The sequence below is a fragment of the Myotis brandtii genome, unplaced genomic scaffold (genome assembly GCF_000412655.1).
Source record: "Myotis brandtii unplaced genomic scaffold, ASM41265v1 scaffold112, whole genome shotgun sequence".
Classification (NCBI taxonomy): Eukaryota; Metazoa; Chordata; class Mammalia; order Chiroptera; family Vespertilionidae; genus Myotis; species Myotis brandtii.
Window position 1 is genome coordinate 9,842,849 of NW_005353838.1, and position 22,037 is coordinate 9,864,885.

General features: G+C 38.8%; 1 protein-coding gene across 1 annotated transcript in view; it reads right to left on the minus strand.

Annotated features, from left to right (window-relative positions):
• PDE11A (phosphodiesterase 11A) overlaps positions 1-22,037 on the minus strand; it is a 282,794-nt gene that overhangs the window by 97,541 nt on the left and 163,216 nt on the right. Inside the window, exon 10 of the mRNA XM_005857619.2 lies at positions 11,389-11,439. Within this exon, the coding sequence (XP_005857681.1) occupies positions 11,389-11,439 (51 nt within the window). The remainder of the gene's footprint in view (positions 1-11,388; positions 11,440-22,037) is intronic.

Genomic DNA, 22,037 nt, shown 5'->3' on the forward strand with positions numbered 1-22,037 from the left:
CAGCTGCCTTCTGCACACCCCCTTCTGGGGATGTGCCCGCAACCAAGGTACATGCCCTTGACCGGAATCAAACCTGGGACCCTTGAGTTCACAGGCTGATGCTCTATCCACTGAGCCAAAGAGCAATGATCGGCTGCCTTTGTGAATCGCAGGGGAGAGATTACACTGAGTGAGCTCTTACAACCAAACTGCCTGCCCTGCGTTCAATCCTTAACCAATGACAAGATATGTATGTGTTCCGGGCATTGAAGCCTTTAGAGTTTAACTGCTTTTCATCATTGAGAGTGTATATCCTTCCATTATACACCCTGAAGTGATGAGAGATTGGGTCCTCAGTGAGGACTGGGTGTTGTCAATTTAAGAATTTTTTTTCTTGACTGGCTTCCAGCACACTCTTTTCTGAGTATCCCCTAATTGCTTTGATTTCACATATGCACAGTCAATATTAATTCTGTTCTATAGTAGCATTAAAAGAGAAAAAACGGAAAGAGAAAACCCTTTTTTCCTGAATGGGACCACCTAACGAGGAAACGAGAGGAGACTGGGCGGCACATTAGGCAGCCTATATTCAAGGCCCAGGTAACCTTGACTTGCTCCTTGGGTTGTCTCTGTGGGAAAGTCAGCCTGAAGAGTTAGGTAGAACTTTTTAAGGGCATGAAAATTCACAAGATCAGATACTGATAAAGTGACTTATGGGATTTTCTTTGCATTTAGAATACCCACTGTCAATGGCATCTCACTTCTAGAAGAGGGCGGCTTCATTGTTTCCATACCAAACGCCCTAATGCATTTCTCACTGAGGCTTCACTTTCGGCAGCATGTCCTCTGGCCAGGCAGATAAGACTGGGGTCCATCCCATGCATCCTATGACACTGCAAACAAAAACTACCTGCCCTGTTACATGCTATTCTTAAACAAGCAATTCTCATTTGTGGGGAACAAAAGCATCGTGCTTAATGATATTTATAAAATACCATAGTCGTGGCTTAGAGGGGCCTATGTTCAAGCACCTGGCCTTGCCCCTTCCCAATGCCTCGTCTTGATCTTCACAGTTGAAGTCCAGCTGGATTGGCCTCCTTTCTAGCTGACAGCAAGAGAGCCAATGAAATACCTTTTCCTGTTGCTGGGTGACTGCAGCAGCTTAAAAGCCTGCCATTGGCTGGCTGGGTGTTCTGTGCAATGCTGATGCACTAAGCTGGCAGAAGAGTGACAGGTGGGAATAGCTATGCAAATATATGACTGGCCTGATGTTCCACTGGAGAGGAAAACTATTTCAAGGCTGAGTGACAACTATAACATACCCTATTAGAAGAAAAATAAATCTCCCTGAGTCTACATTTAGGCATCTGAAGAACAGTTATGGGAATGCCACAGGAAAAAGAAAAATAAGAACCATCTCGAGGTTGTCTTACCCTCAGATACCCTGCTTTTCATGATCTGATTAGCAGTTCCACCTGTCCTAGAAATATATGTGGATTCTACATACCTTTGTTTGTCTTGTGTTGATACATTTAAAGCCTAAACTTGTTAATTCAGGAAATAATTTTCAACTATGTCAAGGAGGCCTTAATTTTCTTTGTCTCTTTGTCTTCAGTGTCCTCTTCTTTACCTTCCCCCCCCTGACCTTCAAGTCCAAAAATCTGGCAGCCACAGGATGTGGTCAGTGTTGGGGTCAGCACTGGCTGTGTTTTATCTCACTCTGTCCACTTAAAATATCTGCATCCTGGTGGGAGGATAAGCAAAGTCTTGTCTAAACAGCTTTGGGATTCTCTTTGCAGCCAGAGAGAGCTGTTTGGGTACAAGTAACTGCTTTTGCTAACACCAGGTTAACTGTTCACACACAAATCTGCCAAAAAACCTCTAGGAAAGAATGTCCTTTTACTAATTGAATTCTAATAAGTCTGGGAAGTAGATTAGGAATTGAGCTATTTTACTGTGGGTTTCAAACACCAGATATAGGGATGTTTGGCCTACTTGATCTGCATAATTCTCCAGTAGGTTCTAATTAGTTCACAAAGAGATGACTATTCCAGAAGGAATTTGTGGATTACTGTTTGATCCAGGTGAAGGGGGCTTTCTGGTTATGTATCAGAGCCTCCAGTGTTCAAGCACAATAGAAAGATGCTGCTGTGATATAACCAAATGTAACAGTTGTTAAGGAGCAATTCCTGGGCCAATCTAATTGCCATGCCCCTGGAAGCTATATTTATTTGCCTTATAACATTTGGGTGAGTTTGAGAGCCAAGTCAGGGTGACCATCAGTGGGATTAGCTGTGGAAGTAGAAATGCTTGAAGGACATAATAGAATATTCTTTTCAATAACACAACTTAAACAAAGTGACTTAGGAAATCATTTCAGCACATAGATCACAGGTGGGTATCACCCAGTGTCTACAAATGATGAATTACAAAGAGGCTGTTATAAGCATCTCATCGGTGCTGAAGGAAATGTATGCTTTCCACAAGAGAGGTCATGGGCAGGTTTGATAGGAACTGAAAGTCACTATCTGAAAGTTACATGCATGCACACCTCCCTTGTGACGGGCAGCTCTGATACTCTGCCTAGTATCGTCTCCTTTCTAGGAAAACTGGTCCTTCTTCCACTCCAACCACGCATTTCCACCTGAGAGCTGACATATTCTTCTATATGACCACACCCCTGTCACAGTTGATTGGTCCAGGGATGGGCACTTGCCCCAAACTGGACCAATCAGAAAACTTCACTGAGATCCTCCAAACTGGAACTTGAGAATAGTTCTGTCTAGAGGGACTTGCTGAGAGATGAGAAACGTAGGACCTGACAGGCCACGTTTACCCCATTGTAAGGAAAGCCAGGCTGCAGAGAGCACACCTGGGAGCTCAGTGCTGCAATGGCATGGCTTCGCACATTTGGCTCAAGGGAGCACCTGGGTGCTTGCTGCAGGCAGCCCTGGGAGCGGTGAGGTGGCTCTGCCTGCAGCAGTTGGCCTTGCAGGAGCACATTCTGTGGGACAGGTTTTCTTTTTGGTACTCAGTGTACTCCTGTGTGTAACCCTTCCAGGGAGGAACTTTGGGCTTATGTATAGTACACAGAGGAAGAAGATTTTGCGCCCTACTCAATCCTGCTTTCTCATGAGGAAACTATACAGCGGTAGAAAGAACTCATGAGGAGAGAGACACTTGATCACAGCCCAGCGCAGATGGGGACATTCCTTGTAATAGAATATTTGGACCTTTGGTTTTTAAGGGATTTATCAAAATGATCAATCTTTGCTCTTGAATATAACTCTTCAGAGAACTGAGGAAAGCTGTTTTCAAGGAGACCACTGATGGTTTGAAACATATTTCAGGCAGAACATAAATTTACCCATGGGCTTAAAGGGAAGGTGATTCCTGTGATTTCTCATATAAGAGCAATGTAGTCGAAGAAAACCTCTCTCCCTTGTTTCTTTCTTTTCTGAATTCGAGGGCTTTCCCGTTGGTGGCGAGGGGAAGAGTACAGTGCCCTTCCTTAAAACCCAGCTTCGGTGTTTCACGGGATTATCTGACAAACTTAAGCCCAGTGCTGAGGATGCCCATCTGTTTCTGCAGAAACCATCCTAAAGCTTGGTTTTCACAGAGCTCTCCTGTCTCCAGAAAGGCCTGAGATGATCATAGATGTTAGGAAAATGAACTTGGTAAAGAGAGGAATGAGATCATTCGGCACAAGAATTGTTTGGGACTTACCCTTTGGGTAGAAAAATTGCTTTTAGATCTCACGAACCTATCTATCCCTTGAAGTTGATATTCCAGAGTGCTAAAGGCTGAGAAAACACACCTGTTAAATGGTAGGGCTGGATTACTTTGCAAACTATGTAAGCTTAAAAACAAACAAACAAGCAAACAAAACCACCCTCAGCAGACAGAGTCTGTTAAAATCTGAACTCATCTGTTAGTGACTAAACCACGAGCATAGAAGGGTTCATAATCAGACCATCAGGATAGGGCCACGCCAGGACCCAAAGAACCTACATCAAAAAAGGTCCTGTCATTTTGAAAGGGAATATGACACGTTCAGCATGCCTACCCATATCACAATTTCCCAATTTGTACACTGTAATTAATTGGGCAGTTCTTTGTACCTCACTTTCATCATCTATAAAGTAAGAAAAATAATAATCTGGATTTTGTGAGGATTTATTGCATTAATACAGGTCAGGCACTGATAACAGACCTGGCACATGGTAAACGTACATCAAATGTTTCTTATTTTCCAGGTGCCCATCACACTGAGTGGTCTGAGCATAGAGACTGGGTAGGAGAGTCCAAGGAAAGGACCTCAGCAACAAGAAATGAGGCCTCCGAATTGGCAGTGTGCTAGTCCCTCAGCTGCCTGACCCATCAATGGGTTACAGCCACCGATTCTGATTCCTCCTTTAAAGTCTTCTGTTAACAGCCAATGAAAGAACTCTGACAGCACAGTGAATCGGTGAGAATGCTACAGCTATGTAACAGCACAAGTCTTAGTGAATAGCAATATTTAAAATATATAATGATTGGTGTCATGTTATCCCACAGTAAGCCCAGAAAATGTATTATAAAGCTCATCCACCTGTAGGTGATTAACAGCAGAATAGTATTTAAGCCTTTTATCCCCGGATATGCTGCAAAAAGCCTGCACTTTTGTAAGTTCTTGTCAGCCCTTCTCACACTTTCTCTTTTCACGGATGTGTGGATCTGGTTACAGTGAGTCTCAAGAAGTACCTGGAGCCACTGCTCTGGGCCACCGCCTCAGGCCACCTGTGCGGCCAGCTGCATGGCCCCCACCTTGGGAGGATGAGGTAAAATCTGCTTTGAGCTTGGATCTCTTCTACAATGTGGTCTTGTAGAAAGGAGTCTAGAGTTTTTTGTTACACAGTGACTGTCATGGGCTTTCAATTTTTATTAAAATTCTTACTTGTTCACACCCTACTTTTTTTAAGCCCCAACCAAATGTTTGAGGCTCTGGAAGGAAACAGCAGCCTGTGTTACATGACAGTCTTAGAATAGTCTCTGTAGCAATTCCTGTTTACAACTCGGAGGTTAATTTCTTGGTTTTATGCATGTAAGCATCAAATCCAAGCACAGCAAAATCCTGCACAGATGTGCCATTCACCATGGGTGTTCTGATGCCTGGTTATGGTGGTGTCTTTGTAAACTCCATGAATCGCTTTCAGGGGAATAAAAAGCACCCAAAGCAGAGTTGCTATTCTACCAACACACATTTCCTAGGACGGGAAAGAGTGTGCTCAATAGCTCCACCAGCTCTGGTAAAGAAAGGGATGCATTTGAAGGGGCACAGCACAGCCACAGAGATGGCTGGGTTCCAATCTTGTTACATGCCTGCTGCAATATACACAGTAATAAAAACAATGGAGCAGCTGCCCCGCTAACCTCTGACACCCAGCATGCCACCTCCGTGGTGCCTGTCCTGCCACCAACTGGATGGCTCGTTGGGATACGGCAAGCGAGAGGGCTGCACCCAGGCTTTGTTGATAAGGCTGAGATTTCCCCAGTCCTTCCGCCTTGCGCCTGGGCAAATGAATAAGCTGCCTGTGTCACTAACATATTCCAGGTCATGCACACACACAAACATTATTATATCTTGAAATTACTTTTAGATTACTGCCTTTCAGGTTTTCACCATTTTCCTAGAAATGTGGCTCAGCAAATCCTTACGTGGAGCAAGGATGGCACCCAGTGGCCAAAGTGTTTCATCTCGGAGCTTGTTTTCGCACACATTTGCTTATCTTTTTGGAGACAATTGGCTGCCACAGAGCTTTTTCTAAAGCCAGAGTTGAAACTCCAAATCACTTAACCATCCCTTTAAGCTAAAGTACACACACACACACACACCGAGGCAGCATACAATTATTCAGAATAACTTTTAAAAATTCTTTAATTTACCTTAAGAGTCTTATGTTAAAGCCATCATATTCCACTTGTGCGGATTACTACCCATAATGTCCCTAATATCAGCATCCCTACAGGAAATATTATACAAATATAAACCCAGTCTCACATTCTTCATGTCCGCCCCCCAAAAGTCTCTAGTTGATGAGTTCTCATGCCTTAAACATACGACTGTATCTCCTGACAAGTGCTTTATCATTAAACTGATGTTCACAATCTCATATCCTGCTTATCTTTCTCACAAGGTACTTGGCAGTCCCGGAGAACACAGGATAATAAAGTGGGGCTGCTCTTTTTCCTTTGAGCTTTCCAGATGTCCAGAGATTTCTGTATAGCTAGATAGCCAATCAGAATATAAGGAAGACAAGCAAGATGTCAGAATAATGGATCATGTACTCTCTTGCAAAGAATGATGCAATATCTTCATAATGTTTGCTGTTTCCAATTTCCTTAGGTTCCTAAGCAGTCTGAAACCCTAGGGCAAGAAGTCACACGGATGGCACAACCACAATACTAAAAGGAGTTTCTAATAAAGTAGCATTATATATTGATTGCCCAAAGAACACCATGAAGAGTCTCTTTTTAAAATGTCTGTTAAGTTCAGCGAAAAAATCCAGTTTTTCTCAGACATCATCACCATTCATACTTATTTGGCCCCTAAATTGTCTAAATGCCACAAAGGTTCCAGGAATAATGGCTAAATCAAAAGAAATGACTTCAGGATACAATTCTATGATGTTGCTTACATTTTCCTATCCAGCCACTTGAAGAGAAGCATTGTCTTCAAGGTCGAAACAAAACAAAACATTGTGGAGGAATAATCAGCGAAATAGATGTGTTTTTCTTGCTAGTTCTTTGGTCCTTGGTTGCCTCATAAGTAAAACAGAGCTGTAATAACCCAGCTCTCACCAAGAGGTTGTGAGGCTCACATTAAACAATGGGTATGAAAGGCTTTAATACATTCCTAAGTCGTATTATTTAAGACATTTCATTATTTAAACATTTATAGGTGGCATTAGTGTATGAGTCATGATTCTGTTGGTCCCAAGGCACCATATGAGATATCTAAGGGTTTTCTGCAGTCCCAGTGGCCAGAGCTGCCCCTTTAGGCCATCTTTGTAAGGCCACAGACACAGACAGACAGGAGAGAGCACACATGTAAATAGACAAAGTAGCTACCAGGCCTCTTGGTTTATTTAAAATGTCTAAGCCTTATCTGCAAAACAAAACCATTTCCAGCTATACAATGCTATAATTTTATCATCTTATAAAATTTATCTCTGAGAAGGAAAGAGCAAATAAAACACAAAGCAACATAAAATTAAGAAAGCACCATAGGGTCCTTAAAATTTTTGAATATCCAAAGCTTTACATGTAGGTTCTATTTTAAAATTGGGATGTTTGGTGGAAAAGTTGGCTTAGCTTGATTTAATTACATATTATAAGTGATTTTCAAAGCCCACCAGGGCTATATTCTATTTGAGAGCTAATATAATAGGATAATACTTGTGAGGAAGATAGGTGATTGGGTCAGTTAAGACAAGAGTCAGTCTCATCAGTATAAAAACTGTACATTAATGCTACCTCAAAGCCGTATAAAAAGAATTTGGGTATCTTATTACACCTAACCTATTCTTCCTCCTCTCATGCCTGCCTCTTGAATTGAGGGGGTTGTTTTGACCTCAAATAGTATTTATGCCGAGTTTAATATCCGAGATTTTTTTTTATCATCATGGAAAGTCATTGAACCTTCAGCAGGAAATTGACTGCCGGGAAACAGCTGAGTCCGCATCTGAAAGGGCATCTGCTGCTCTACAGCACAGGACTGAGCCCGGCAGCCTGCACCGTGTCTGTAAATATGTGGAGTGCTTTGTGGACCAATGTCCCTGTGTTCCTACGTGGTCCTCTTTATGAATTGTGTCTTAATCAAGTGCCACATCAGAAAAAGGATGGTTGTACTTTGTCACTCCTGAGTATTGGAAATGTGGGAAGAGGGGCGGTGAGGTCAACCAGGGCTGCACTTCCAGGCTGGCCTTCCCTACTGAGCCAAGCAACTATGCGAGGAGAGCTCTTCAAGGACCCACCTGGCCAAAATACATCCTGTGGTGACCCTGACCACCTCTCAGACCAACTGAGATAGCCACTGTTTCATACTCTTTCCATTTGAAAACAGAACAGGGGCCCTGTCTCCGAAAGTTCACTATGAATGTCTAATATCCCCCGGAGGAAGGATGAACCTGGACGGCTTCCTCCCACCTTCTTAATTCCACAGTTAGCACAGCTGAACTGCTGCTTTCTGTTGTTTGCTGTTGACACTCTGAGCCCTTGTGCTTGCTCTCAGGGGCCCTTAATGCACTGAAGCTATAGAAATCCCATGTCTTTTGTGTCCACTCATGTTCTTAGCTGAGAATGTGAATCCATGGGGTAAGAGACGCATCCAAGAGACAAACCCCACACTGAATTTGGAATTATCCAGACACTGAGGCCTATGGCCTCCACTTCCACTAGGAAGAGTTCTTGACTCAGAAGGCCACTCATGTAAGACAGGCTACATATCACTGGTTTTTAGACATGTCTGCATCCCAAATGTGAACAGCTTCGGCTACAACTGGAGTCTGACCTATATATGCATGTATTTGACCTTTAGGATCTTCTTAGCACTAGATAATACAGTAAAATCATTTTCTTCCCAAACTCTGGCTTAATCTCTGAATCACTGATCATTAGCTCGGCCTGAGCTGGCATAATACAATACATTGAGACTCAACCATCCTTTAACTGATGAGATCTCGTGGTTAACTCTGATTCCAGATTTCATCTCTTGCTCTCTCTCTCTCTCTTCTTCTCTGTCTCTTTCTGTCTCTGTCTCTCTCATATATATTTATTTATTATCTCTGTTAAAAAAGTATTGCAGGTATCAAAGGTTAAAATATTTTAGAATGTAAGCATGGTTTGTCTGTACATATTGGGCAAAACGAAGTATGTATTTACTGTTATTTAGACACAATGTGAGGAAACTGCATTGGACATACTCTAGAATGAAATTTACGTAAATATTTTTTAGTGTCCATGTGTAGGATTATTTTAAGCTCATTACATTTTAATGCCATTGCTGTAGTTAAGATATCAGCTACCAATTATGATAATATCTTATTTGCTTTATATATAAAAAAGCCATTAGATTAAAATTATCTACTATATCTCAATTACATTGTAATAAGATACTCATTAATATCTTTCAGGATAAAATTTAGAATAAATCAGTTAAGTTAATAATCTTGATAATTTTACAGTGAAATAACCCTTTGTTGTCAAGTATAAATACTTCATATTTTTAGTATGTTTGTGAGCTAACAATAGAAAAGCATGCTAAATTCCAAATCAACAGTGTTCCCCTTAGTTTAAGCAAAGAATTAAGCCTGAACACAGGGTAATACCTTTAGAGAGTAGACAGCTATTGATTTTGGCCTGCTATAGCTCTGGCCATGTCCCATGCGATAGCTTTTGTGGGCATATTTCGTCCATGTAAGCTTTGCTATCTTTCTCCCTGACTGTCCCTTCCTTCTTTTAGCAATGATGATAATTAAAACAGTAAAAAAAATATAAAAGAGCAAAGTAGATATGGAAATTATTTCCATAAATAGAATGTCTAGGTAACTGAAGTTTATTAAAGTAAAAAAGCTTTAAATATTTTTCATAAAAATATTAGTAAAATATACATAAAATATAAAGAATAATTACATATAGCCACAGTTTTAACATTCTCTTAATGAATAATTGTTTTAAGTTATGGAACACTGATGTCGTTTGAATTTATTTGGTCATTCATTCATTCACTCATTCATCCATTCAAGCTATTTATTGAGTGCTACCATGTCCCAAGGACTGTGAACGGCAAGAGAGACAGAGCAGTGCACAAAACATACAAATAGTGCTGCCCTGCTGTCACTCACATTCTAGCCGGTATTTAGGATGTTTATCTCTACAACAAAGGGGCCCTGACTCCTATGGTTTTGGTTATTCTGTCTCCTTCCTTTGTTGTCAGTTGTCACCTCTTGCTGGCACCACGTCTCTCCTTCTGATCTGGGTCACCATCGCAGGCCTTTTCTATATCCCTGGATGGAGCCAAGCAGTGCACCTGAGGCTACGGTATGTTCCCTGCCCTTCCAAGCAGCTCCTTCATCCCTACTATGAGTTTGGGGTCTTCCCTCATTTCCTTTTTTTATTAGTGTGACTCAACTCTAATGACCTGATTAAATTATCAGGCCCAAAGGTCTCTGTGACATTTTTCCTGGAAAGACAAATCATCTAGGTGCAAATGACTCTTAGAAGAGTAGTTGTCATCAAGTATTATTACATACAAACATTACAATCCAAAACATTACCTTTCTTGTAGTGGTAGCTTGCTTGATAATGAATAACTAAACTTCCACAAAAACTTAAAAAGGCAGATACCTAAACTTTCAGAAGGGAGAAAAGTCAGTTTCTCCATATATCCACATTTTGGCCATGGACTATTAGAAGTGCAGCAAGAGGAGCAAGAATTCTGGGCTACCTTTAAGGGAATGGTGATGACTAAGGTGAAAAGGAATATCTAAGACACATACACTGATGCATATGACATCAGAGGTGGAAAGGGGTCATGCTGTGAAGCCTGATGGTTAAGCACTCCAGTTCTGGGACCAGACTGCTATACCTCTTACAATTGTTTGACCTTGACCTATCTATTCAATAGCTCCATAACTCAGTTTACTCACCTGTAAAATAGTACATACTTCACAAGATTATGAGGCTCAAATGAATGAATATAGGTAAAATGCTTTGTATTGTGCCTGGCCCATAGTAAACACTTGGTAAATGTTACCTATTATAACCATCCCAATTTCTTCATTTATTTTTACAGATGAAGACACAGGCCCTCAGACTTTAAGTCAGTGGTTCTCAACCTTCCTAATGCCGTGACCCTTTAATACAGTTTCTCATGTTGTGGTGACCCCCAACCATAAAATTATTTTCGTTGCTACTTCATTACTGTAATTTTGCTACTGTTATGAATCGTAATGTAAATATCTGATATGCAGGATGTATGTAGGCGCCCCCTGTGAAAGGGTCATTCGACCCCAAAGGGGTCGCGACCCACAGGTTGAGAACTGCTGCTTTAAGTGAACAGAAAGTTAGAGGTAAAATCAATGCCCAAACCAGGCAACCTGCTTCTCACCATATTACACAGATTTTTTTATATCCTGCTTAGTTAACAAATAGAAATACTGAAATCATTTCAATGATCATGAAGAGGCTACGCAGTTACACATGTCTCTCTTACCCTCTAAACTGAACTATCCAAACACACCTTTGCCCAGTTCTCTTCCCCCAATACCCAGTGGGCAGGACTATTTCTCCAGAAGCAAGTGACAAAGCGTCAGAAAGTCATGTAAAGCTTAACTTTATGCCCTAATAGGGCACCATTTGCTTCCTTACCTTAAACTTGTCAACTTCAGCTTTTGAACATGTCGCATGGTATGACAGCACCTGATTCAAAAGAAAAGGGGGGGAAAAAGGTTTAATACCTAGACATGACTCTATTTTCTGAAATTCTCCTGGCTTAAAAATAAACATGGTTCATGAATATCACCTTGACAACGTAGTGGATTTTAATGTACAACAAAAATTTTCCAATAACACTCTGTGACCCAGATTGTCAACTATGCAATTACAGTGGAATCTGTTTTAACGCTGAATGGAACCATAGCTCACATTAAAGGCTAAATATTTTACACGAGGATGCTTTTATAGGCAGTTATTTCATCAAAGGAACATGATGTGGCTCAAGACCACAGTTCCCAAAGGATGTGAATACTTAGCCTGTGAAATGCTCTGGAACATAAATAAATCAAAAGGTGGTGTGTGTGTGTGTGTGTGTGTGTGTGTGTGTGTGTACTGTGGCAGACACTGTGATTGTTGACTCAACTTCTATCTCTGGTCTATTCTGACTCGCTCGCTCCTATTATACAGGAACGATTATACAATATGCCCAACCATATGCAATGTTTTTTAGAAGAGGATTAGATTTCCCTGCCTTAGTATATGACTAGCTTTAGCCAATGGAATATGGGGGAAAATGACAGATGTCACTTTTGAGCAGTCTTTAAGGACCATCATGTGGTTCTTCCATCTCCATTTTCCCTCAACTGTGGGAAATGCATGGCCCTACGATGGGCTACACTCACCCAAAATGATGCATTGAGCAGAACCACAGCTGATGATATGTCACGGGAGCAATAATCAACCTTTGTGGTTTATCAGCCCATCATAACCCAGTTTGAAGGCTGACTACAGCTAGGGGTGGTCATATGGGGTGGCCAGGTGACAATGCTGGTCAATGAAATGTAAGTGGGAGTGTTGGGGTTGCCTCTGTCTTTTCCTTTCTCTTCCTCCCTGGAAAACAGTTGAAAGGCCTGGAGGTGAGGCAAAATCTGGTGTTTATGAGTATGAATGACAGCTTGTTGTGGATAGTGCAGTAGAACGGGAAAGAGAAAGGAGCCTGGCCCTGGACTGTCCTGCCTCAGACTTCTTGTTATGTAGGACAAATAAACACGTTTGCTTGAGTCAGTACTGGCACGTTATAAAGTTTGTTATATATACCTACATATGCACACACACACACACACACACACACACATGTTAAATCTTCTATATTACTAATCACATTCTTAATCTATACAATTTCAAATAAAGAAGTCTGGGAAATGCTAAATAGCTCTTTAACTACCAACCTTACAGAAATGTAGTGCACATCTGGCTTTGAAAAATACAGGTTTTATTTGTTTAAACTCAGCATTTCCCAAATCTAATTAGCCATAAAACTCCCTTTTAGGTGATATATTAATCTAGTAACATTCCCACCTAGTCATCTATTGACCAAGAACTTTGAGAAATGACGACCCAAGGCATGTACCATCTGTGTGATAGAAGCAGGGCCACCTTGTCTCACAGTGGTTAGAATACAGACTCTAGAGCCAAAAACAAAAGCAAAAACTCCTAGGCAGACAACAGTATGGTGATTACCAGAGGGAAAGGGGAGAGAAGATGGTAGGAGAGGGTAAAGAAGACATAAATAGTGATGGAAGGAAAAGTAAAAAAAAAAAAAAAAAAAAAAAAAATGACAAGTATGAATACTTCGTTCAACAGTATATTTTTATGTTCTGAAATAGTTTATTTCAACACTACCTCTAACAGTAATCATGTTACTAGCCTAATTGGTACAATCTGGATCCTTTTTTTTAAAAAAAATGTTTTTGAAAATCAGAGATTCTACTTGAAAACACCAATAGAGCGCCCATTTTTTTAATTAAAAAAATTATAAGGTATTATAAGACTTGCAACCACTTCCTAAAACTTAATGAAAGAAAGTAAAATTCACATGTATGTGTGAACAAAAAATAAAATTTGGATATAGATTGTTTTAAGTGTTACTTAAATTCAAAGGCTGACTCTGATCATAACCAATATAATTCTTAACAAAAAGTTGTTTTATAATCAGTAGTATCTTCTCTTCCATTGTGAGTACTGTAATCACTTGCTTCTTTCTCCCTAGTGTTCCCAGCACTTTTTCAGCTTTGCGAGGGACTGTCAAATACTAAGTAAAACAAGAGCTGAATGTTAAAGGCGTGGTGGTGACTCAGTGAGGACCAGTTGTCTTTCTCAGAGCCAGCAACCCCGGAGAGGCACACCCTCATTGGGAAATTCCAAGTGGTTCTCAAAATGTTTACACATGATTTGGACATTTTTTTAGACCAATTTAATTTGGAATGAAAATCAAAACTTTCCCATGCCTCCTTTTGTTAAAAACAAAACAAAACAGAGTTTTGGGGATATAAATATAATTTTTCCAATATAAACAAGGGCATAAAATGTCGTTTTGAGAGATAAATATGTTCTGTGAGGTTTAATAATAAAATTTAAACCAAGACTTTTTTTTTTTTTACTGGAAAAATTCTGTGGTGTGAGTCTATACTTCAGACAGTTCTTAGGAAGATTAAATGTAATTAATACATGTTAAATATCTGGCACACAAATAATCAACTTATGTTTATTATATTAATATTCAATTACAATCCTACCATATAAATATTTGGTAGAGCATTATGTCATCATATTATCTTTACTGTCTCATAATTACTAATTGGGATTTTCATTGCAAAAATAACTAAATAGATTTTGTTCTTTTGGCTTGGTTTTACTTTGGCAAACTTTAATTTGGCTGTCATCTTATTAAAATCTCTTACTACTTACAAGTCTCTTTTTGCAAATTCAACCTTCAACATTTATTCTTATTTACTTAAAAAAAACTCCTCACAAAAACTCAGGTTGAAATTCAAAATCTCTGCCACCAGGTGGTGCTTAGCCGGGCTTTTACTATGTAAGACATTCTGCCCACTACTCTTACCTAATTTTTCCTTTATTATTAAAAAGAAAAACTATTAACTTCATTAATTAAATGTATTTGAATCAGTGAAGAAGACTAAGACTTTTATCCACTTAAAATTTTGTTTTGTATGTTATTATTGAGTTGAAGTTCTTTGTATATTTTATTATTTTTAAGTTAAATTTATTGAGGTGACATTGGTTAATAAGATTTTATAGGTTTCAACTTACATTTTTATTTTATTATTTTATTACTTATTTATTTTTAATTTATTTTGTTGCTGAGAGTATTACAGATGTTCCCCAGTTTCCTCCCTTTCCTCCCACCCCACCCCAGGCCTTCACCTGTCTATTGTCTGTGTCCATTAGCTATGCATATATGCGTACAAGCTGTATATTTTAGATATAAGCCCTTTGTCAGATGTCTGTTTTGAAAATATCTCCCAGTTTGTGACTTGTCTATCAAATTTTTCCTTTTTTATTGTTTTGTTTTTTAATTGTGAAAGAATTCCCACCATCTAGTTAATTAACACATCCATCACTTCATATATTTATCTTTAAACAAAATTTGGTGAGAACCTTTAAGTTCTACCCTTTTAGCACATTTCAATTATATAATGCAGTGTTTTCAACTTAGTTAAAGGTTTGTATCCTTTTACCAACTCAATTTTCTTTCAATGAAATTTTCAATTTTAAACAAGTACAATTTGTCATTTTTTCATTATTGTTATTGTTTCATGTGTTCTTTCTAATAAATTTTGCCTAACTTAAAGTTGTGACTACATATCTCATGCTATCTTCTAAAAATCATATACTTTTATCTTTTATGTTTTGGTCTATGATACATCTGATATTAAATTTGTGTATGGTGTAATATTAGGACTTTAATAAAATGAATGCCTTGGTTACTTTGTCATGGTTCTTAAATTTTCCTGGACCAAAATCCTCTGAGAGTTCATTCTGAGATTTTAGCTTCTCTACTGGCTAATCTATTAAGTCCATAGGAACTTTTATTTTATCTATTTAACAAAGTTAATGATAAGGAAGCTTTTGGTTTTACCTTTTGAATCTTTTTGTTCTGAGAGTTCTTGTTCCCTTTTGCAGGATTCTGAGAACCAGGAATGAGGGGCCTCACACAAAAATCGTTCAACCACCTTCTCCTAAAAGTACAGCGCCTTGTGGATATGCGGGAAGGAATCCTCAGTTAATAAGAACACTTTGTTCTTGCAGGAGTAACCCTTGTATCCCTCTCATGTATACTATCAACATAGCTATCTCCTTTAGTGATGTTGTACACTCTCATGGCTTTATATATCATCCCTGTGTTGACAACTTCCAAATTTAGCCCTAACTTCTCCTTTAGTTCCAAACTCACATATCCAACTACCTATAGCTCTAACTCCCTACTTCATCAATCCCATTTCATCAGTTCACTGGCATCTCAAACTTAATATGTCTAACCACACATGTTGATTTTCCCATATGTAGTAGACAGAATGATCCTTCGCAAAAATTTGCAATTTTAAGCAAGTACAATTTGTCATTTTCTTCATTATTGTTATTGTTTCATGTGTTCTTTCTAATAAATGTTGCCTAACTTAAAGTTGTGAATACATATCTCATGCTATCTTCTAAAAATTATATACTTTTATCTTTTATGTTTTGGTCTATGATACATCTGATATTAAATTTGTGTATGGTGTAATATTAGGACTTTAATAAAATAAATGCCTTGGTTACTTTGTCATGGTTCTTAAATTTTCCTGGACCAAAACCCTCAGAGAGTTCATTCTGAGATTTTAGCCTCTCTACTGGCTAATCTATTAAGTCCATAGGAACTTTTATTTTATCTATTTAACAAAGTTAATGATAAGGAAGCTTTTGGTTTTACCTTTTGAATCTTTTTGTTCTGAGAGTTCTTGTTCCCTTTTGCAGGATTCTGAGAACCAGGAATGAGGGGCCTCACACAAAAATCGTTCAACCACCTTCTCCTAAAAGTACAGCGCCTTGTGGATATGCGGGAAGGAATCCTCAGTTAATAAGAACACTTTGTTCTTGCAGGAGTAACCCTTGTATCCCTCTCATGTATACTATCAACATAGCTATCTCCTTTAGTGATGTTGTACACTCTCATGGCTTTATATATCATCCCTGTGTTGACAACTTCCAAATTTAGCCCTAACTTCTCCTTTAGTTCCAAACTCACATATCCAACTACCTATAGCTCTAGCTTCCTACTTCATCAATCCCATTTCATCACTTCACTGGCATCTCGAACTTAATATGTCTAACCACACACGTTGATTTTCCCATATGTAGTAGACAGAATGATCCTTCCCCCTGCCAAGATGTCCACATTCCAATCCCTGGAATCTGTGAGTATGTTTATGTTACATGGCAAGGGGGGGATTAAGATTGTCGATGGAATTAAGGTTGCCAATCAGATGAGTTGGTAAGATTATCTTGGATATCTAAGTGGGCTTGGATATGTGTGGAAGTTTGTTATAGAGGCCATAGGAAATGAATGTCATAAGTCTGTCTCTCTCCTAGTCTCCCCCAGCTCCACAAATGACACTCCATCCAATCAATTGTTTAAACTGGAAAACTGATGTTTATCCTTGATTTTTCCCTCCTGCTGTCCCTCACATTGACTCCTTTAGAAAAACGTGTCTTTTCCACTCTGATATTTTGACTGTTTCCACTTCTATTACACAGGACCATGGCGCCAGCCTCTTCGCCTGGGCTCTGGCAACAATCTCTCAATGTCTACCATGACCCCCTCCCATCTCTTTGGCATACATCAGTCAGAATTATATTTAAGACATATAAATCAGATCTTGCCATCCCCCAGATGAAAACTCGTCGGTAGCTTCTTATTACACTTAGAATAACATCCAGATCCCCAATAGTGACCTGACAGGTCCTGCACAACCTGACTCTCTCAACCTGGGCTTCATGCTTGCACTCTCTTCTACATACCACCGCCACACTCACCTCCCTTGGTTCTTCTATGCACCCAGCTCTTTTCTACTTAGAGTCTTCCCCACCCTCACCACCTGATTGCTATTTTCATCCTCCTGAAATTAGGTTAAATGTCACCTTTTCAGTGAGGTCTTCTACTACCTTAAGAATCCACTAACTCTCCATTATTCCAAGGTAAGCTATTTCCTTCACATCATCTATCACAGTTGGAGTTATGTTACTTTGTTCATCACCTGCCTCTCCCACTACACTGCAAACACCATGAAGGCAAAGATGAAATCTGGTTTTGATCACTAAGGTATATCCTGTTCCTAGCAGTGTGCCTGATATTTGGCACTAAGTATATATTTGATGAATCAAGGAATAAAAAAATAAAATAATCTTTAAAGAATCTCTCCATTTTCCATATTATTAGTGCCCCTAATTGATGCTTTTTCCTCAATGAATCATATGTCTTAGAGAATAAGCTAAGCAGTGTTGGTAGGGTTACCAGATTTAGAAAATAAAAATGCAGGGCATCCAGTTAAATTTGAATTTCAGATCAACAATTAATATTTGCAATATTTGGGACATAGTTATAGTAAAAATATTATTTATTATTGATTTGAAATTCAAATTAACTGGGTGTCCTGTGTTTCTACCTGGCAACTCTACTTCTCCTTGCTCCAAATTAAGGAGGCTGGAAACAAATGTGGAAAACTCCAAGCCACATCTCTAATTATTCATGTTCCTTTCCTTGTTCCCACCCCACATTTCCCAGTGATTTTTTTTTTCTCCACAGCATTTTATCTGGCAAACCTACCAAATGCCAGGAGTGTGGAATATTTTCAGCAATGCCAAATAACCTCATAAATCTAAAATCTGTGACAAATCCATGGATACCATTGAAGGAAATATAACGAAAGTAATTCCTAATTACTTTTAGCATAGCCAATATTCAAAAGGGAATCATTACTGTTATATACATATATATGATCATATAGCACAGCTAATGACTAAAAATCAGGTAAAATTCTATAGTTGATAACAAAACTTAAAGAATTATATTTTTTAATTACTATTGTCAAACCTTCTTGGATAAGTTAAAACTTCCTCCATGATTCCAGACCAGAGGTCCTCAAACTTTTTAAACAGGGGGCCAGTTCACTGTCCTTCAGACATTCCAAACATGCGCACTGCGGGCCCGGGACAAGTCGGCTGCTAAGCAGGACAGGCAGCGGCGGCAAAAACACCCGGCGGGCCTGATAAATGTTTTCGGCAGGCTGCATGTGGCCCACGGGCCGTAGTTTGAGGACCCCTATTCTAGACTATATTAATTTTATAAGAATTCCCTAAGTTATACATTTCATATCAAGGACCTACATATACCATCAAGTTTTTAGTGATGATTGAGTAAAAAAGCTTTAATTGAGTGCATCATAATAGTTTTGAAGAAAGAAGCATTTGGAAATCTTAATTATATAAATATTTTCTCTATGCGGAACATTGCTAAATTATGGGAGTTTAGCCATACAAACACACTCATTAATTTTTGTACAGCTAAATAAAATTTGCATAAGGCTTACATACAAAAGTAAACAGTTTATGCACAGAACACAACAAATATTAAACTTTCACAAGTAAATTTCTATCCCCGATTGATTTATCTTTCATTTGTATTAATTTAGACAAATTTTAAAGTAAAAAGTACTGACTCAGGTTTTTTGGTGAGCTTTAACACAAGAAATCTTTATAGTTACAAAAATAAATCAGTATTTGCAAAACCTTACCAACTTCAATTAATTTTTAGATTGAACTTGCCCCTAGCAAAACAAAACAAAACAAAGCAAGATAAAGCAATTATCCGACCCACGAACAACAGAGTAGAGAAGTCATGTTTTTATGACGAGTTTCCACAGCAGGAGAAGATAATTAACTATATTTCAAAAGAAAAGCAATGAGCAGAGCCATGAGATAGGACTGCTACATCAAGCCTTGCCCTCTGCCACATGCGGTTCCAGACCAGAGCCAAACGCTTGCCTGGCAGTCCTAGGAAAGGCCCTTGAGTAAAATCTCTCTTATCAATAGTTTTAAATGTTATTATTTTGGATTTAAGCAGAGAAATGAGAAGTGGACCATTACTTATATTGGCTGAAAGGATCACAAATGTAAAGCACCACTAAACAGGAAGGAGGAGACCAGACCTCTGCGGACCCAGACTGATTGTCTCTGGCAGGAAAGGACTGCATGAATATTTACTGATATGTTTATGGCTCTAGTGGCAAAGTGGCACTTGGAAACTAAACTGATACAGAAGTTAATTTAAGCTGATCTGGAGTAAAGTCCCAAATAATTTATATTGATGAACTCCAAAGAAATAAAGAAGCTTTGCTATCAGCAGCAGGCCTCCAGCCAAGAACAGTGACAAACCACAGGGAATGAAAAGTCAATTTACTTGGGTGACCTGACAGAGTGCCATCTAACTGAGTAAAGAACATACTCCAGCAACTCTTAACACAATGATGGCAGGCTTCAAAGATACGGTGACTGGATGAATGTGCAGAAACTAAGAAATCATGTTTCTGCTGTCAAATATTTAAGAAACTGCCTGCTATTTAATGGAATGAAATGTTCAAAAAGGGAATTCAGATATATAACTGCACCTGCCATGTGATCTGTTATCATGACCTTCAAAATATCTGTCATAACATATTTTTTAAATCTATACAAGGACTTAGACTTTTAAAATGTAAAGTAAAATATAAGCTACCTGCCAAATCTGGAGTCATAAATAAAATACTCAATTGTCAGAGTAACTTTAAAATCAGCTGCTTTTTCACTCCACAGGCAGAAAAGAAGGAGCACACATGTAGCTCATATCAACATATATTTATGGGGAACCTACTATGTGTAAGCCATTGTGATAGACATGCTGGCTCTTTTTCTCATAATGGCAAATAAATTTTATTCAAGGCCTCGATTTTCTTTGATTGCTAGTAGTTCTATGAAACTCTGTGCTGAAAATGATTCTTGAGGCTTAAGGAGGAGCTCAACAGGAAGGTGTGCTGTGATTGACTAGTGATGTCTTTCACAGGCATTGCTTGGAAAGAGTGATGGCATATGTGCTATGCATTGCAATCATTGGAAAATAAGAAATGACTCTCTGGATCAAACTATTCAGTCTAGGAATCTATTAATGAAAGAGAGCAAAGATATATTTTGAGAAAACCATAGATGCCTAAATTTATGATTAGGGATACACCGAAAACATAGATGTAATTTTGATTTTCATTTTGTATTCGGTGAAATTTGTGCTGATAATAAACCTATTAGCTCTGTAGCTAGCCTCTGGCCCTCTGTGATATAAGAAACAGTGACCTTCTCAGGTAAGAGGCTAAAAGTTCTCTCTTTGACTTGTAGGACCAATTAATAGAGGGTATAAGAGACTGCAATTACAAGACAGTACCAAGAAGTTCTTATTGAGTCCATCTTACTGGGCACTTAAGAGAATTGTTTTTGTTTTGACAAAGCAGGCTTCCTGTTTACATGGAAATAAGAAGAAAATTAAAGCATCTACCAAATTGTGTTCAGGGGGATTTGAGTAAAAGGAGTTTTCCAAAGAGCTTGGTGTACTGAAATCTACCTTGACGACAGTGTCCCCATAGAGGAAGCTTAGACTTCTAGGTGAATGGGAGACCTGCTCATCTTGGCTGGATTCTCTTTTAATTAATCTTGACAGAATAGACGTGCCATAATTGCATTATTTCATTCAAAGCTATGGAGTTAATTTAACCTCCCCAGTGGTTTGAAAGAGCCCTCAACTTAGAATGAAGAAAGCATTCATCACTTATTCACCCAAAGCAAAGATTTAACTTAACCATTCTATGTCATTGCCAGATTAAAATGTGAATATTGGTATTCCTTGCAGCACAATTTGCATGTGGTCCCTTGAAACAGACAGACCTGGGCTTGAATCCTGGCTCTGCTTCTAGCTGTGCAATGCAGGCTACAAAAACTCTCTCCCAAAATTTCTAAACGTTCCTGAGTCCTACTTTGCTAATTTGTCAAATGGCAATAATATCGTCTACTCTTACCTGTTTAGGTGAAGGTTAAATTATATATATATATCTTAACATAATGCCTGACACATGATAAACATTTAATACATGCAGCATTTTAAACAGCACCAAAGAATAACAACAATAGGATAGGAGAGGAAACAATAAGAATGTAAGTTAATTAAAACATTTTTTAAAATAAATAAGCCCGAACAAGTTACCATGGGGACTATGCTAAGTTACTCCAAAGCTCCTGCTGGGTATTGAAACTCATGCCCAGGATCCCAAAGCACATTCCTTAGACCATGGCACTGGCAGCAAATCATCTGAGGGTGGATTTGATTTTGGAAAACTACCAAATATCACTTAATAGAAAATAAAATGAAAACATGGTCAACTTTTTATTAAAAAAAGCAAATATGCCTATGAAGTACTGAAGTTAATTGTTTCTCTATAACTGTCAGAATGAGCCCTCTAAAATGTAAAAGTTCCTCTCCTGCTGACACTCTTCAATGATTCTCCTCCACCTTCAGATTCAGGTTTAGCACAAGTGACCTTGGGATTTGGTCCCTGCTCCCTGTGCCCTGCCTCTCCCGCTACATGCTCTTTGCTCTAGCAATACTGAGACGCTGAAACTTCCTGCAACAGCATGCTACCTGAGCCCTCCCTGCTTCTGCTTACCAC